Source organism: Anabrus simplex, chromosome 1, assembly GCF_040414725.1.
Source record: "Anabrus simplex isolate iqAnaSimp1 chromosome 1, ASM4041472v1, whole genome shotgun sequence".
Taxonomy (NCBI): Eukaryota; Metazoa; Arthropoda; class Insecta; order Orthoptera; family Tettigoniidae; genus Anabrus; species Anabrus simplex.
This window is the reverse complement of record NC_090265.1, coordinates 961,669,871-961,689,531: the sequence shown is the minus strand read 5'-3', so window position 1 is coordinate 961,689,531 and position 19,661 is coordinate 961,669,871. Positions and strand designations below refer to the sequence as shown.

Here is a 19,661-nt window from a genome sequence, read left to right as displayed (position 1 = left end):
GTAAAAATTTACGAGTAAATACGAGTGTAAGTGTGAAATGATCAAAATGAAAGTGATACTAGAAAATATGTTGGTGAAACAGCTCAAAGAAGAACACACGAATGGGCAGAAGGAATCGCTCCAGATGAGGTTATGGAAGATCTCGCTGACAAAGGAGAACATCCCGAAAAGTTTTTCATCTAAGTTGATGAAGATTCTGATGAAACATTGGAAGATGAGGAAAATATTCTCAAAATGTGTTCTAACTTAATGACCACGATGCAGGCACTCAATGATAAAATCTCAGATGTTGATTCACAAATTAATTCCACCTTAACGGAACAGAATGACAAACTTGCATATTACATTTCGAAAGTAAGTGACAGAATCAAAAATTTCAACCTAAATGACGAAATTTAATTGCAAATTAGCGATGACACCAATCGATTAATGCAGCAGATATTGGACATCAGGTCAAAACTGGGACAGGTTGACCAGATAGATAGTAGAGTAAGCAAGCTGGAAGGGGATATCTCGAACCTCAAGGGAGGTGGAAATCCAGGTTTCCGGCATAAAGCAACAGGTTAAGGGGAGAATTTCCACTGTTGAGGGAAATTTTGAAAGCCGTATCTCTGCTGTCGAGGAAAATTTCAGGAGCCGTGCAGAATATATGGGAAATCATCCTTCACTCACTAGAAAATAGATTAACTCAAACAGGACGTACCGTCACACCTCTAATCCCCTCAAATCTAACCGGCAATGTAGGACACATAGACCTAAAGGTGATTAGAGCCTTCCGGAATTCCACGGGCGATGGAAGAGAACCCAACTAGCTTTATCGAGGGATGGGCCAGCCTGTTAGGAAGGACTAACCTACCAGAGGACATCTTTGTGCAACTCATCGCACCGCAATAACGGGGCAAGCCACTACTGGGTGGAATAACTTGAAGGGTCTAAATTTAAACTGGACGGACTTCAAGAGGGAATTCCTCGCTAGGTTTAATTCCGAAGGGGTAAGAGGCTCTGTGAAAAGGAAGCTACTGACTGAGGCACAACCCACTGACATGAGAGCTAGCGCCTTTGTCCTACAGAAGTACCAGCTCTTCAAGCGTCTGCACCTGGAAGGAAGCGAAAACGAGATCTTACCAGACATCACAGAGCTACTCCACGATAAGATTCGACCCCTAGTGAAAGTATCACAACCGAGATCCTTTGACGATCTACGCAGAACCATTGCCCAGATAAAGGAAGAACACAAGAGCAAAGCTACGGAAGAGACCAGCGCAGTTAGGAAGTGCTACCAGTGTGGAAGAGCGGAACACATGAAGAACAAGTGCCCAGCCTTGACGTCGGAAAACTAGGTCTCCATTCTGAATTGAGGGAGGAGAAGGGACCAGGATCAGGAATGCGCCTTAAGACCGAATAGACAAGCAACCTTGGCCAAGTAGGAAAGGGATTGGTCAGATTGTGAGTAGAACAGGCCAACCTCACGCAGCTATCATCTTAAGGATTTGCAACAAGAATTTTTCAGCCATACTCTATAGCCAAGCAAGCATTCATTCGTCAATGGGACTAACGCCTATGAAGTCTCACCATTTCGGAAGGGTAGTGGGAGCAGTGGACGGGGTAACCTATTCCATCCAAGGACAGACTAACCTAGCCACTAAATGTATGAGTATGCCTGTTGTAATTGATGTTGCAGTGATTTAGAACCTGATACCTGACATCATATTAGGTTATGACTTTGAATACAAGGTGACCCTAGACTATGACGCTCATGAGGTCTTTTTGGGAAAAGACAGACGTCTGCGGGTCGCTTGGCAACATGGAAATTTCTGGACTCGCAAGGATACTGAAGTCGGTGTATACCTGGGAGATATCCAGTTAAAACATCTTCGACCGAGTGAAGAAGTGGAGCTGAGACACACTTTAAAGGATTTTCCGGAAGACATCACCAATAAAATAGTACAGACTACTATGGTAACGCAGATATGGTGCCTCGGAAAAGGTTAGGGCGTCCCCTGCTAAAAGCGACGCGCAGCTCTTCAGGTGCTGGGGGAACTGTGAAAAATGGGCAACCAGCACCAAACTACATCAAAATTGCAACAGTAAATGTATTGACACTGATGGGAAAGACAGAAGAACTGGTTGACTTCATGACAGAAAAAGATATAGCCACACTTGGACTGTGCGAGACCAAGAAGAGGGGTACAGGGGAGATCCCTCTGAGAGAAGGATACAGGCTGTATTACAGCGGAGGACCTGAAGCAAAAAATGGAGTGGCCATCATACTTAGAAGAGAAATCCAAGAATATGTGGAATATACAAAGTACGTCAGCGATAGGATGATGATGATGATGATGATGATGATGAGACTCCAGTTTGAAAATGGCGTGAAAGATCTATTTCAGTTGTATGCCCCACAAACTGGTTGCACAGATGAACATCTAGAGGACTTCTTAGAGGAAGTGGAGAGCAGAAGATAAGGAAGTACTATTGATGGGAGATCTAAATGCACAAGTTGGAATGGAAAGACAAGGAAAGGAAGATGTTGTAGGGCCCTTTGGATATGGAAATGTAAATCCAGAAGGCGAGTTGTTGGTGGATTTTTGCATTAGGAATCAAATGATTGTTGGAAACACCTGGTTTAGGAAGAAGAACAGTCAGAAGATTACAAGGTATGGTTGGGGAGACAGACGAACAAAGACCATGATTGATTATATAATCATAGAGAAAGAACACCGGAAGTACCTTGTAGATGTAACAGCCAAGCCTGAAGAAGCCTTTGGTGGAGATTATACAGTTGTGATAGGAAAACTGAAAGTTGAAAAGATTGAAAAACCCCAATTACGAAGAGAGAAAAGAATTAAAGTATGGAAGTTGAAGGAGAAAAGCATACATACCCAGGAGAGAGGTGGGGAATGTTGAAGAGGAATGGGAAAGATTTAAGAAAGCACTGGTTGGATGTGCAGAAAAGGTGTGTGGTAGAACATCAGGAAATGTGAAAGACAAAGAAACACACTGTGGAATGATAGGGTAAAGATTAAAGTGAAGGAAAATAAAATGGCATGGAAAGCATGGAAAACATCTAAGACTGAAGAAAGTAGAAGAAAATATGTGGAGGCAAAGAATTTGGCCAAGAAAGTAGTGGAGGAAGAAAAGAGGAAAAGCTGGGCCTTATTCACACAGAAATTGAGAGATGATACGCAGGGCAGCAAGAAATTACTGTATGGTATCTTAAGAAACAAAAAGAGAGATCAAGTAAACACCAGATTTGTGAAGGATGAAGGTGGCATAATTTTAACAAAGCCAGAAGAAATAAGAAATAGATGGAGGGAGTATTTTCAGAAGCTGCTGAACATAAGAACGGATTACAGTCATTCAATGGACGACTAGCAAAGGCAATTAGTTGATAAAGAAATGGATAAAGAAATTACAATGAATGAAATTGAAATGGCAGTAAGAAAGATGAAGAATGGAAAAACTGCTGGAATAGATGAAATTTCAGTGGAGATGATAAAGGCAGCTGGAGCTGTAAGCCTGCAGTGGACATATCGGGTTCTCAGGAATGTCTAGTAGAATAAGGAGGTCCCTGAGGATTGGCAAAAAGGAATAATCATCCCAATTTTCAAGAAAGGTGATAAGAAAGTTTTGAAGAACTACAGGGGAATTACTCTAATATCCCATGTTGCTAAGATAATGGAAAGGATACTGGAAAGTAGAATAAGGTTGAGGGTTGAGAATCAGATACAAGAAAATCAGTTTGGTTTCAGAAGTGGAAGGTCAACAATAGAGCCCATTTTCATTATGAGACAACTAATGGAAAAGCATTGGGAGTACGGGAATGATATGGTGATGACAATCATTGACATTGAAAAGGCATATGACAGTGTCCCCAGGACGAAAGTTTGGGACAGTCTGGTGCAAAAGGAATTGGACAGGGATTAATAAAAATGATCATGGCATTGTATAAGGAATGTTGTAGTTGCGTGCAAACACAAGTTGGCAGGACAAGTTGGTTCAAAATAACTAGTGGGCTGAGACAGGAAAGTGTTCTATCACCAATCCTGTTTACAATAGTAATGGATGACATCATGAGAACAGCAAAAGCAGCATATGAAGGAAGAGAAATGAACATGATGTTATTTGCAGATGAAATTGTGATTTGGGGAGAAGACGACTGGAAGGTTCAAGAACAGTTGAATGTGGTGAATGGGAAGATCGAAGAATGTGGATTGAAAATAAGTGTAGAAAAGAGTAAAACTCTTGTTATGACCAGAGGGGAGAAAGAAGGGAAAAGTCAGATTAGACTTGCAGACAAGCCCCTGGAAGTAGTGGAAACGTTTAAATACTTGGGGAGTGAATTAATGGAGAATGCTCTACTGGATGCTGAGATTAGTAAAAGGATTCAAGCTGGAAGTTGTTTCTGTCATAGTGTAAGAAATATGTTATGGGACAAAGATGTGCCAACGGAAGCAAAGGATACTATATACAAGATGTATTACGTACCCATAACTTATGGAGCAGAAACTTGGACAATGACAAAGAAGGACGAGTTGAATACAGGCAGCCAAAATGAAAGGAGTATGATACAGAGAGTAGAAGAGAGAAAATAAGGAATGAGAAAATCCGGGAAGAAATTGGAGTGGAAAAATTGAATGATAGAATAGAGAAGAGCCGACTAAGATGGTTTGGGCACATAAGGCGAATGAGTGACGAAAGAATGCCAAAAAAGGTGATGGAAATGCAAATCCAAGCAAGGAGAGGCCATGGACGACCACGATTGAGATGGAAGGATATTATCCCACGCAGCATTATAGACAGAAACCTGGACTGGGACACAGTGTTGGAGGAGGAGTGGTGGAAAGACCAAAGAAAGTGGAGAGGAACCATATTTGCCCCTACCCGGCTACAGCTGGATAAAGGGAAATGATGATGATGATGGTGATGATGATACTATGGTAACGCACACCATTGAATGCAGTGCTTCCTCACCCATCAAGCAACATCCATATCCAATCAACCCAGATAAGCGCAACTTCGTCATCCAGAAGATTCAAGAGACAGAAGGGCAAGGTCTCATCGAACCCTCTACCTCCTATTGGGCTTCACCTATCGTCCTACCGAAGAATAAGAATGGGGAGTATTGACTGTGTGTGGACTTCTGCAAGTTGAACAACAAGACCATTAGTGATGCCTACACAATGCCTGCCCTGAAAGACTCGCTGAAACAAGTAGGTGGGTCTAGGATTTTCAGCACGCTGTTTCTCAACTCCAGGTATTGGCAAGTGGAGGTCGAGGAAAGATCTAGACCGCTTTCATGCCAGCGAGAGGATTGTACCAGTTCGCAGTAATGCCTTTTGGATTGATGAATGCTCCTGCCACCTTCATGCGACTGAAGGATAAGGTATTACCAGGATATGTTGGAGATTCTTGCCAAGTCTATCTCGACAGCATTTTAATTCACAGCAAGAATTTTCAAGAACACCTTGTACATCTGAGGAAAGTACTAGAACGACTGAAGATTCATGGACTGACTTGCCAACTCGAGAAGTGCCACTTCGCCCAGTCCCGCATAGAATATCTTGGCCATGTCCTAACATCTGAAGGCTTAGAAAAGCAATCAGAGAAGACCCGAGTTATCGAAGAAGCTGAATGCCCGCAGACCAAATGACAAGTACGTCAGTTCCTTGGCTTGTGTGGATGGTATAGCAGCTTCGTGCCACACTTTGAAGAGAAGGCAATACTACTCACCGATCGACTCCATAACAACCGTCCGTTCTGATGGACCAGCAAGGAAGAGGCAGCATTCTAAGTCATTAAGGCTGCGATATGCAACGCTCCCGGTCCAGCCCATCCCGACCCTTAACGGAAGATGTGCCTGCAGACGGATGCCAGCGATTCCGGCTTAGGAGCAGTGTTATTCCAGAAGAGGAGTGACAGCGGAAGGAACATCATAGAGTATGCCAGCAGGAAACTATCTCCCACCGAACAACGCTACTGCACTGCCGAGAAGGAAGCCTTAGCTGTGGTGTGGGCCATGGGCAAATTCAGAGGCTACTTGAAGGGAAGGAGGTTCCAGCTCTACACCAATAACACTGCTTTCAAAAGGTTGAACCCTGTCTCTGGTTCAAAATCTAAATTGATGCGATGGGCTCAGTTAATCCAGAATTTGATTTCGATGTGTGTCACGTCCCAGGAGCGACGAACATAGGAGCAGGCAGCTTATCCAGGCACCCGGCGATGGAACCAGAGCTAGGAGCACCATTGTCGAGAGGGAGTTCCCACGAAAGTACCAGAGTGAGCCCAAGGAACCTGTCCTTATGACCATCAAGAAGGAACTTGATCTGGGAGTGGTCAAACAGTGGTAGGAAGAAGATAAGCTCTGTAGGACCATGATGCAGTGGATTAGGAAACAGAACACCGATAGCCGACTCGTCCTGAGGGAAATGAAGATGTGCTACAAGAACTTTCGGGTTATTAGTCATCGAGTGTATTTTGTGAGCATTAAAAAGTACCGAACGTGACTGGAGTACACACATGTTTACACACAGTCTACATCTCCTTTTCTTCACACGCTGATGACCTCTATGCAAGGCATAGATCTCTGTAGGCTTAATTTAATTTAGTTGTAGCATGTAAAATTCTTAAGTGTAATGGACTAGTATAACTTGGGAACAATTCTCTAAACCCATGGGTAAATAGTGGAAATATCGAGCTCGATTAGTAGGTGTTGTTATTATTCTGACTTGTAAGGTGTGGCTATGTACGAGTAAAAATGTTGTGTCATACTTTTCTAGAAGCGTGGCCAGGCAAGGTATATAAAGAGACAGTCTTGGGAGTTTAGTTGAGTTGTTAGTAAGCGTGTGTATTTACTCGTGTATTAGAACCCCCCCCCCCCCACCAAGCTATTTGCAATGAAAAAAAAATCTTGCATAGAAGACCCCCAACATAATCCGTCAGAGAAGAATGATTCCACTTTGTAATATTTGTAATAATAATAATGTTATTTGCTTTACGTCCCACTAACTTCTTTTATGGTTTTCGGAGACGCCGAGGTGCTGGAATTTTGTCCCGCAGGAGTTCTTTTATGTGCCAGTAAATACACCGCCACGAGGCTGACGTATTTGAGCACCTTCAAATACCACCGGACTGAGCCAGGATCGAACCTGCCAAGTTGGGGTCAGAAGGCCAGTGCCTCAATCATCTGAGCCACTCAGCCTGATGATGCCACTTTGAAGAGGGTACAAGTCTTATTGCAGCTTTCATGACATCACACAAATTCGTGAAATGTTTCGTCCGTATGACCCATGCAATGAAAAAACATGTTGAAGCCATGCGGTAGTTAAGAAATGTCCGCCTCTGTAGCGTAGGTCTACTGCAGCTCTGATGACGTCGCACAAATAGGTGAATAGCTTTGTGTCCGACCCGCACACTGCAAGCGTGCATCAGTCATTCTATATGTCTGTGTTTTGTAGTTAAGAATATCCACCAGCGTATTGGTTAGCACAATTAGCTGCCATTCTCGGGAGTCTGAAGTACAGTACTGCCAGGGATTTACAAATGGCAGGAAGGTTGATATGCAATAAAAATGGTACATGTGACTCCCCTCAACTGGGGCCGCGTCTAAAAAGCGCTGCGCCAGTTGGGGATGAGGAAACGAGTTTAATTTAGTTAAGAAATATTAATGGTTTTGGATATTAATACAGCAGACGAGATCAGTAACAAAGTGATCGTTTAATATCTCATAATAAGTTAAAAACATTTTCCCGTATTGAACTGAGATTCACAATTAGAATTAAAGGAAGGTTCAACCTTTTCAATACAAAATGTGTTGTATAGGGTGTTCACAACATATTATTTATTATATTATTAGTACCGGTTTCGACGCTTAATGTGTCATCATCAGCTAAAAAAAATCACAAGTGGGCAAATATTCTCTTCTGGTCTAGATATGTCGATGACACTCTGGTTATTCTAGACGACAGAACGGTTAATGCAGCTACCACCCTTAACTTAAACAAGATAGATTCTAATGTAAAATTCACATTGGAATCTGAGTCCTATAACTCAATTAACTTTTTAGACCTTACAATTAAGACTTCCTTCTTCTTTAGAATACAATATCTACAGAAAACCAACCCAAACAGCGACTACTATCAGAAGAGACTCAACACACCCACATACTATAGTATGGTAGACCGTGTACTAAAAATACCGTTATCCAAGGAAAACCTAAAGAAGGAAATGAACACCATTCGTTCCATCGCTAAATACAACGGTTATAACACCTCATTCATAGAACGCATTATCAACAAATGTAAACATAGACTAAAGACAACTTTAACCAAAGAAAGACCTAACCCTGCCCTATTCGCCACCTTTACCTTTAACGAAAACATACACAGTGTAACTAACGTCTTCAAGAAACATAATATTAAAATTTCGTACAGAACCAGCAATAACACATAACATCGGACCCGGACTTATGTGTAAGTATTTCTTGGAGAGTAGTGGTTGAAAAGAATGATAAAAGCTATCAAACTGTAACAATGGTTTTACTCGCCACTGTACCTAACAAATAATAATAATAATAATAATAATAATAATAATTTTATGTCCCCACTTACTTTTAAAGATTTTCGGAGGTACCAAACAAAACATACTAGGGTATACGTTAATAAAAAAAATGGAGACAACAAAATTAAACATTATGATAATAAAATGCACACCTGCAGATATCCATACATGTGGCAAACTTTCCTGATATTTATTTTTATTCTTTCTGTTGTGGAACTTTTGGCACTATCCAGGTGATAGCGCACGGTGTACTATCCGCACACTTTATCTTGGTGCATTTACATCCTAGTGCTGAATCGGTCGACCTCGGCGATCTTCGAGATTCATACTGGCAACCTTTGAAACACAAACTATGAATCGCTTAAGCATCGTTGTGCGACATCTGGCGTAAACTTTACGTACTGGTACTGTTGTTGTTTACACATCAAAGTCAAAGTATAGAAGTCATGCTAGGAACAAGATTCGCATCAAGAGATATGTTTTATAATGTTATATAATGTGTATGGGACATAGTTGTTGGCTTAAGATGATAACGGTTTAGAAATTTCATATCGATCGATCATATTCTCGATTCAATTCAGATTTCATTTTCATGCAGTTGGCAGCACCAGGCAGCACTATCGATAACGGGACAGCTCGCTCCTTACTCCTCACCCCGTACACAAATGCATCAAGATAAAGTGTGCGGACAGTACATACATCCTAATGAGATAAAAACACAAAAAAAGGCGTATTGACAAGGCGGATTCAAGTAAAACTAATTTAAATAGTTGTATATTACATTAACCTAAACAATTCGGTCTTTCTTATGTAATTTACAGCTGTTTAGGTAAATCTTGATATGATAAGTGTAGGGAACAAGCATCTTCTTCTTTTCTTCATGGGGCCTCTAAATATTAGTTCCTAATTAGCATCGACCTCTAAGATCTTTTGCTACCATGTTTTTCCTTCACCTAGATATACCTGCTCCCTTCACAAAGCTGCAAGTTGTTCTTATTGGGTTTTCTTGGATTTTTTTAATATCTCTTCACCCGGTAGTCCTAGGGTGGAGAGTCTGATTCTACCCAGCGCCTCACATTCGAAAAGTATGTGTTCAGCTGATTCCTCTGCTTCATTGCATTTCCTACATATATTGTCTCTTATTACCCCAATTCTATGTAGGTGTTTTTTCAGATGGCAGTGTCCTGTCAACAGTCCTACTACCTATCTTATATTTTCTCTGCTGAGTTTCAACAGTTCTTTAGTATGTTTCTTGTTTAGTCCTTTTATCAGTTCCTTTGCAAGCCTGCATCCTGGAGTATTTTTCCAGTTCTCCATTTGTTTCATTTGTACCTATTTTCCTATGCAGTGTCGGGCTTGTCCATAGAAAATCCTGCATACAGGTTCTGGGCCTACAAAATGTGTTTCTGCCCCTTTCCTGGCCAGTTTATCTGCCTTAGGGAACAAGCATAAAATATACTTAAAAATAAGGGTCTGGCTTTCAACAGCTGCAGTTATCAAAAGAATGCTTCCAGTCGCTATGTATTATATTCGGAAGTACAACTTGTAACATACGCTAGTTATGAGCTGGTGGTTTGATGCGCTTTCTACAGCACGGCTTTATTCGAAACGAGTGGCTTATGCAGCACATACAGCAACTGGGAATATCAGAGACAAACTCCAGAAACCATTTGGAAATAAATTCACACTGTTTGGACACTATAGTCTGGAACAAAAGGTTCAATAAGACAGGACCTCGAATGCTCTCTATTGCAGTGCATGGCTGACAAGATGGCAGTGAAGATGACGTCACTTGGAATAACGACACGCCGGTAGCAGGGAAGTTGACAGCACAAGACGGTAATTCAAATGAAAGCAGTCATCAAGTTTACTCAGGTCTGCTGTATGGTAGGTCTACTGCTCAACTGATGAATCTTTGTAGCAAGTTTTTATGACTGTATGCCCTTCCTGATGTCAACCTTAGAGGAATTAATGAGATGAAATGAATGAAGTGATATGAGTAACTAAAACTGATTATATTTACTTTATATATAGGCGAAAAAGTAGGGTTAACCATTTGTCTTTTTACATTTAGAAATACTGCCATCTAACAAAAATAGCCAGTATAACTCAAATACATTCATAAGTTTGTTAAAGAATAGTGCAGAATATTTACATGTACAATTTATAGCTCTTTATAGCCTAGAAGTCGTGTGATCACTACACAAAATTTGAGGTTATTGCATATCGGAACCCCATTTACTTTTTTTGGCTGTAAAAGTGGGAAAAAAGGGGTCTAATACGCAAGTAAATACGATAATCCTTTTTTCTTTCCTTATCTCTCTTTGCTTGAATGCGTATAGATTAAAATTTCTACTGCATTCTACCTGATGTGTGGTTCACTGCAGGATTTCTTATGAAGACTGACAGAATAAATTTTATTTTACAATTTGTTTTGCGTTACACCGACACAGATAGGTCTTATGGTGGCGATGGGATGGGAAAGGCTTAGGAGTGTGAAGGAAGCAAAAATGTTTGGAGACAATGCAGCCACAGCATTATTCATTATGAGTCCTTTACAGGGTGATTACACATTCATTCTCAGTGTGCATTTTGTGGAAGATGCTACATGGTATTCATTGCTCATTTTCTCGGAGAATGCTCAGTGTGTAGTGGTTTAAATGTGTAACCTGGAGCTAACGTGTTATTTCGCATAGAACTAATTATTGCTAGATGAAATAGTGGGCTAAGTGTTCACTACTTGGTCATTCTTCCATTGCTTCGACATGGCATTCCTCGCTCATTCATTCTATATTGTGAAGTACTTTGGATGGATTCACATAGTATAGTAAGGTGACTGTGATATGTTTACCTCATGTAGTTATAATACATGGTAAATTCATGCCATGGTGGTGTTATTTTTGTTCATACAAAGGAGGTTAAGAAAGGGACAGCAATCTCATCTATAGGAGATCATCACTTTAAAGCTTGGCCTACAAAACTATGTACATACATCTGTGAACCAAGGACGGGATTCATGTATATTAATGTCTTGGAGTGATGCCAGAGGCCAGACCAACCTGTGTAAATAAATATTGGAGGCTGAGTGTACTTAAGGCATCAGTCTGAAAAGGAAGAGTTTGTGTAATTAAGGTCAGGGAAGACCTCAGGAAATAAGGGGCATCCAAGTGTAAGGAAGGTCGATGTATCTGTCCCGACTAGATAAAAAAGAATAATAGAAGCAACGGGCAGTGCATACTGGACTATTTTGAGATATATAACTAGTGTAAATACGTAAAACAAGACTGAGTGTATCTAAACTGTGGGTATACTGTACATCTGTGATTTGTCAATTTTGGCAAAATAATTGATGAGTTTGTTTAAATGGCAAGACAAGCTGATATCATCAGATGATGATTGGTGGTGTGGTTTTGTTCCATTTTGTTTTGCTTTGGGAGTAAATTCACATAATTAAACTTATGATAAATCATCTTATTTGTGGAGTGAAAATTTGGCATGTACCCATATTCATTTTCAGGGTTAAATAGTAGCAAGTAAAGCAATGAGGCAAATTTGGAACTGCGTCAGGCTACATTCATCGCCTTGGGAGAAAGAGTTATTTCATGCTCAACCAAGTTATTTATTTCTGCAAGTATTTTGCAGATGGTGCCCATTGTCTTCACCAATTTCATTATTTATATTTTATTTACATTACAGTCCCCCTGCAAAGTTGCTGTTTGGTACAATTTCACATGCCACTAAAAGAAAGAATCCAAACTGTCATAATATGTACACAACATCTCTTACCTGTTTTCTGTTGTTGCGATGGGTCATTTCAGAGAGGAAAAGTTTATCACTTCTCTGTAGCTTACTTTTCACTATGTGATACATATGCGCAGCACGTTTGTTAAGAACACGCTCCTCAAACTGTTCATAAGTTTCATCTTGACCTTGTTCTTCAGGCTAGAAGGAAATAATGATTAATGTAATTTATAGTTACTGATTAGGTCTTTTGCAAATATACAGCAGATTTCCAACAATAAAGCAACCTATTATTGAAGTAATAATATTATCAATACAACACTATTAAGATATTGGTCAATGGTATGGGTAAAGGTAGGTAAGCAGGGATCAACAGGACTAGTGATGAAGGAAGTAGAGATCAAACTTTCATATCTTGAGTTCTATCCTCACTGTGTATAATCCCTGGTACGTAACCTATATAGTAAGGGAACAATCTTACTCTTTCTCCCCTGGTAATAGTGAAGGTAGTGATTTTTAGTTATTTTCTAGCTGCTGGATTCAATTCAGTGTTGCTATTAATCAATCACTACTGATCTGCATTTAGGGCAGTCGCCTAAGTGGCAGATTTCGAATCTGTTGTTTTCCTAGCCTTTTCTTAAACGATTGCAAAGAAATTGGAAATTTATTGAACATCACCCTGGGTATGTTATTCCAATCCATAACTCTCCTTCCTTTCAATGAATATTTGCCCCAATTTGTCCTCTTGAACTCCAGCTTTATCTTCATATTGTGATCTTTCCTACTTTTAAAGACACCACTCAAACTTATTCGTCTACTGATGTCATTCCATCTCCACTGACAGCTCGGAACATACCACTTATGATATAGATGTTGATTCCCACAGGGAATCTGAAATATTTGTCTACTGATGTCATTCCATCTCCACTGACAGCTCGGAACATACCACTTATGATGTAGATGTTGATTCCCATAGGGAATCTGAAATATTTGTCCTGAATGAGTAAATTTATAATACCAATATAAATGGTCCGTTATTGGACATTAAAAATTCTCCAGCTAACTCATTCCTGGTTGCCAACATTTAGCCCTCATGTGCTAGGTTGGGCTCATCAGTTGGTACCTAGCACACCTACGAAGACGCATGGCCAGTGCACACCGTGGAGGCCACTGCATAGGCTACTTGAAGCCACCGGCAGTCCCTATGCACTATGAGAGACTTTGTCACATTATCAAAAATTGATGCCTGCTTGGCCATTCAGATGATATAGCTGTTGTTTCCCATAGGGAATCTTAAATATTTGTCCCGAATGAGTAATACGAATATAAATGGTCCGTTATTGGACGTTACAAATTTTCCAGCTAACTCATTCCTGGTTGCCAGTGTTTTGCCCCTGTCTGCTAGGTTGGGCTCATCAGTTGGTACCTAGCAGACCTACGTATTTAGTGTAGCTATACATTTCTATACTGTAGTTAGCCTCTTATAGGTAGAGCCCTGCACAGATATACAAAATAATATCTGCATCTGCACTTCCATCATCCGCACCCGCATCCACGAACGGTTATCCACATATATTGTAAATATTTAACTACTGTACAGGACATTATACCCAAGGTATTAACTGATAGATCTTACATTATACAATAGGCCTGATACCTGACACCAGAACTCCTACAGTCACAGGTTTATGAGGGATTTTCTCTTGCGACAACTACTGATGTATTGACCTTTGTTCATTCCTTCCATTAGCTACGGGCAGGAGCCAGGTAAGCTTAAGTCAGATTTATATACCACTTAATATATATCACCATTCTCCCATATCACTTTCAAGGGTCGCCTAATCACAAGCAAAAGAGTATACCCGAGTGAAAATCAATAAACATCATTATTTAGAAATTATCAGCAAAATTATCTGCACTTCCATACAGTTTATATCCGCCAAGACAATAAATCCGCATCCACGCAGGGCTCTACTTATAGACTTTAGAGCCTCAACTGAAGTTAAGAATTGTAATGTAACTATTCTTATTAGACAGTATCTCGCTTGCTTTTCCTGTTTGCAACTAGTTGTAATTATAATAATCTGTCTGTAACTGTACGAATTTAGTGTAGCTATGCATTTCTACAGTTAGCCTCTTATTCCTATTATTTTATAATCAGGGTAAGTTTCACTAGAATAATTGTATTTTTTTTTTTTTTTTTTTTTTACAAACTGCTTTACGTTGCACCAACACAGATAAGACTATAAGACTATGGCGACGATGGACTAGGAAAGGGCTAGGAGTGGGAAGGAGGCGACCGTGGCCTTAATTCTAAGTACAGCCCCAGCAATTGCCTAGTATGAAAGTGGAAAACCATCTTCAGGGCTGCTGACAGTGGGGTTCGAACCCACTAACTCCCAAATACAGGCTCACACCTGACCTGTGTGATCCTAACTGCACAGCCAACTTACTTGTTCAATATATTCTAAAGAGGAGAATAAAATTCATGCAGTACTATCATTTATAATCAACTCACTGGTCCAACAGATGCAGGAAATTCATAGTCTTCATGGAATGGTGTCGCAACCCCTCGCTCAGAGATGGCGCCAGGTGTTGTAGCAGGAGGATGCTGCTCATCATAGCCCACGTTAGCCATCATAAGATTGTTCTGAAACATCCACATTGCAAACAGAATAGTTCAACTTCTAAACGTAAAGAAGGAAAGTCAACACTTCTTTTCTATATTCCTATAGTATTGTCGGAATGGCTTTCTTTTTAAAGAATAAACAACAACGATGTCATTAGCATTTACTTTAAAGTTATCTTGAATATGGTTAAGTTTTGATGAATACGTAAGGCTTAAAGTTATAAAAGTCAGGATATATGGAACTAGAAATAGGTCTTGAAATCTATTTCATATCATAAAAATATATAAAAAGCATTAAACACGAGGATTGGGGTAAAAGTCATAGCAACTATTTTTTTCTTGTAGATATATGAACGGATCACAAACGTATATGTGTCACGTGGAAGCTCTCTGCAGGCATAGTGTGTATGCAGAACAAGAGATGGCTCTGTGATAGCTGGTAGTAGCGCAGCGAGGGCTGTGGAATCAGTCAGTTGGCGAGTGTCATGCGAGATGGAAGTAACCCGTGTTGAGCAGCGCGCTTAAATCAAAATAGCCGTTCTCAGAGAGAGAAATGCAATGGAATGTCACCATGAATTAGTGGAAGCCCCTGGGAATAACGCCCTACCATACCGTACAGTAGCACGGTGGGTAGGAAAGTTTCAGCACGGACGTGTGTCAACCAGTGATGAGCAACGTTCGGGACGACCTGTCAGTGTGCAGACCGATGTGGCACGTGCCAGCATACAGCAGCTCCTGGATGAAGACAGACGATGGACGCTACTGGAGTTAGTGAGGGCAAGTGGCATCGAGAAACGCATCGTCCACAGGATATTGCGTAATGAGCTGCAACTGCGCAAAATCGCATCGCGGTGGGTACCGCATGCACTGACGGAAGTTCAAAGATGGGTGCGCTATGCAATATGCTCCGACCACCTTGCACGCTGGCAACAGGACGGCAATCAATTCTTGTCACAAATAATCGCCATCGATGAATTTTGGGTCAGGGCATACGAACCAGAACTGAAATGTCAGTCCGTGGAGTGCCGACATGCTGGATCACCAAGGAGGCAGAAGGTCCGTCAGAATCCTTCCCCAGTCAAATTGATGGTGATCGTCGCGTATGACGCCAGGGGTGTTATTGTTTGCCACTTTGTTCCACATGGCAGAACAGTGACCGCACAGTACTACAGGGACTTCCTGGTGCGACAGATAGGACGTGGCGTTTGGGAGAAACGTCCGGATTTTGTGGACAGTGCAATAATCCTGCATGACACTGCAAAACCACATAAAGCAGAGTGTGTAGGGCAGCTACTGCGACGTCGGGGATGGGAAGAATTGGAGCATCCACCATACTCTCCCGACGTTTCGCCCTGTGACTTTGATCTCATTCGAAAGATTAAGGAACCATTACATGTTAGGCGGTTTGCAACACGAGAGCACATTGCTAATGCTGTGCACCAACAGGTGATCCGATTCACACATGGTGCGGCAAATGCTGAGGCAGATGGTATTCAGCGCCTCCCCATCGTTGGCAGCGTGTGGTGTCAGTAGCAGGGGACTACTTTGAGGGTCTTTAGGCCCAGGTTTGTCATGTCAACTTTATGTGTACTGTGTTGTCATTCTTTTGCACTGGGAAGGCCATATTGCCCTGTATACTACTGTAATAAATTAGTGTGTTATGATTTCAGTGCTATTCATTGTCCACACATGTAGTTAACACCTTGTCATTTCATCTGTATACGTCACATTTTCCAATCAGACTGGTATCTTCATGAAATAAAATAGTTGCCATGACTTTTGCCCCAACCCTTGTACTAACATGTAGTATGTTGAACAGGAAATAACCCCTTTGAAAACAGCAAAATAGACTGGCTTGCATGAACGTTTCAATGCGAGAAACCCTAGATAGTAGACTTACTGCCAACTTAACATAAGCCATTCTCAGGGAAAAGGTTCTAACACACTAGTATATCATGAAGTGTCATTAACGTATTGTGTTATTAGAGTTTTCTTCAACCACCAACCACAGCAGATAATCACAACCATCAAGTAACTACACTATATTTTTGTTAATTTACAAAATTTGCTTAGTTAAACTACTGTAAAATTGCTACATTTCTGTAAATGTTCAGTATTCTAAAATGAAACCTTCACACAGAAATTGATTTAATGCTGTTTAAGTGACCAGACATAAGGATTTTGTCTGACACACCTCGCTGTTTTAATATTTAGTGAGTGTCCGGGCAACTTTTATAAAAAAAAGCACAAATGCCAAGGCTTTCCAGCTTTCAGGATTGAAACACAGCAAAGTCAAAAGTATGAATTTCTGTTTTTACAACCAACATACATGCACATTAAATGGAATTCTGCTGTCTGTAAACAGACATGTCATGATCCTGCTTCTGGTTACTGTTGCATTATTCGCAACAGGACCTGACGCTCAAATAAATTTCCACTTCCAAATTCAGTTCTACATGCATCACTGGAGGGGCAAGTTCACACAGTGCTGCGACTGGTCAATGATCTACAGTAACATATTCTTCGAGATTATGCTTAATCAAAGTTTTGCATTTAATGATGCCAAAAACGGTAGACAATGACATGTAATGACAGTGAGTCATAATACAATCTTCCGTTCTTTATTGTGGAGCGAAGGGACTCAAGGGAGTCTTGAACCCACGACCTCCAGATGGAGAGTCTCGAAATTGTACCTAAAATCTAGGGAAAGTGTACTCCAGCGTCAAGAAATAATCGTGCTTCAAGTGAGCAAGTGTGTGGCTACCATATTTAGGTTTATTCGAGCGTTATTTATTGCATTAAATTCAGTGCGAAGCAAAACCTCAGTGGAGACTGTTGTGTAGGCAGGGCCGAGTATGTCACGTAGACCATGAAGTAGAAACGCAGTATTTTGATGCTATGTATGGAGCAACATCCATAGATAGTGAGAGGATCACACGACTCAATCAGGCTGAAACACATCAGGGTTGTGTAGCAGTGGGCGTTGTTATTTGGAAGTACGCTGGTAACTTCCAGAAGGGCAGATAAAATGATATAAAATAAAGGTTTGGGGCGCTTTGGGAAAAGCTGCATAAGGTGTCAAGAGTGTCTAGCACGGCAGTGAAGTCTGTACAGAGAGAACAATATTATACTGGACGACGTGTACATCGAGAGGGTCCATACAGAGAAAGAATAGAACATAATTTTGGGCAAAGTGTAGTCCTAGAATAAAATGAGTACTGTGAGTAGCAGTATCTACATCAGTTGCTGTAATGAGCACTTTCAAACAAAAACAGACTTCAACCTTCACTTCAGAATAGGGTTTGAATTCGAGTTAGTGGAACTGCATTCTTCTTTTTAAAGGTACACTCAAAGATTCCACCTTTACAATACTGAAAAACTGTGTTTAATTAAGATGGCATTAACAAGTTTCGCCCTTCTTTTAGAATACTAGCCAAAATTCTTATAAGTACAACAGACAAGGTCACTTGGCTTTCATTGCTGTCAACTACTCGGCATTACTAGAAGCAATCAAATGACTTCAAGAGAAGAATAAAACAACGGTAGATTCATTCAATATCTTGCACCGTGTTGTGCAGAAAATTTGAGTGGTTCCAGGCCAAAATGTATGTGAAAAACGGGAGTGGGTCCTTCGTGACTATAAGGACTCTTAGCAGCTAAAAGATAATTCTTAGTGCAGAAAACAATGTGTCAATAATCTAGGTTCAAACACTGTCCCACTGCTCCAATAATGCCAGTAGAGGTGGAGAGAGGTCATTTATGATAACTAAAAATGTGCTGTTATATAAAAAAAAAATTTAAAAGTGGAAATTTGAACAAGCATCTATGCAATCAATGACAATCACTTAATGAATGCAAAGACTGGTGTGTGTTGACCAATGTTGCCAACACCAATGTGAATAAAGCAAAAACAAACTAAAAAACACACACACACCTATTTAACACCCCTCAATATCATTAATATTAGTACACTTGTATTAAGGTAACATAAGGCATCACCGAGCTGTTATAACAGAGAAAAATCATCATTGAACACTCACCAAAACTAGAAAATTAATACTTCTATTTCTGTATATTTTTTTTCTGAAGCGGCTGTAGATGTTGAAGCTCCTGCAGATATTGCTTTGTAGGTCTATACTGTCCCGATTTGTTTTAACACTTGTTGGGGCAGTTAAAAATCATGGCAACATTTACTAAGCTGTTAGTCCAGCTCTAACTGTCAAGATTGACTGCAATAGCTCCGTCCCCGTCGGAGTTCGAACTTTGGTTTTTGCTACGTTCATTTGACCTAACAACCATTCCTCCTCTGCATTTGACCGGGGCAAAGATAACACTGATAATGCAAACTCTGCTAGTTCTTTAAATGGATTTATGTAACTCTATAAATAACAAATGACTTCACACCACTGTGGCTCTATTTTTCCCTTTACTTCTGATAGGATGCTAAACATCTCGATTAATGGAATTAAAGATTCCTTAATTTGTCGAAGAGCATGACCAGGATTTAGTCGAGCAACAGTTTTTAACCACTTGATGTACTTTTACAGATCCTCCATCCTGGCTCTCGGCTGCACTCCGGTACAAAGACGGATCTCTCCATCTGCGCGTAGTGTTTATTTCTGGACCCGCTCCAAGTCGGTTTCCTTTGTGAAAGGATCTGATATTAGGAAGGTAACCTCTTGACAGATGGAAGCAATGTTTTAATCCAATGATGTATTTGATAAACAATTCT

General features: G+C 40.5%; 1 protein-coding gene across 2 annotated transcripts in view; it reads right to left on the bottom strand.

The window, feature by feature from the left end:
* Positions 1–19,661, bottom strand: part of vtd (RAD21 cohesin complex component verthandi) — a 188,814-nt gene that overhangs the window by 7,459 nt on the left and 161,694 nt on the right. For both annotated transcript variants that reach the window (XM_067136760.2, XM_067136761.2), the window contains exons 12-13: positions 14,819–14,950; positions 12,346–12,501 (exon numbers count right to left, since the gene is read on the bottom strand). In XM_067136760.2, coding sequence (XP_066992861.2) covers positions 12,346–12,501; positions 14,819–14,950 — 288 coding nt within the window. The remainder of the gene's footprint in view (positions 1–12,345; positions 12,502–14,818; positions 14,951–19,661) is intronic.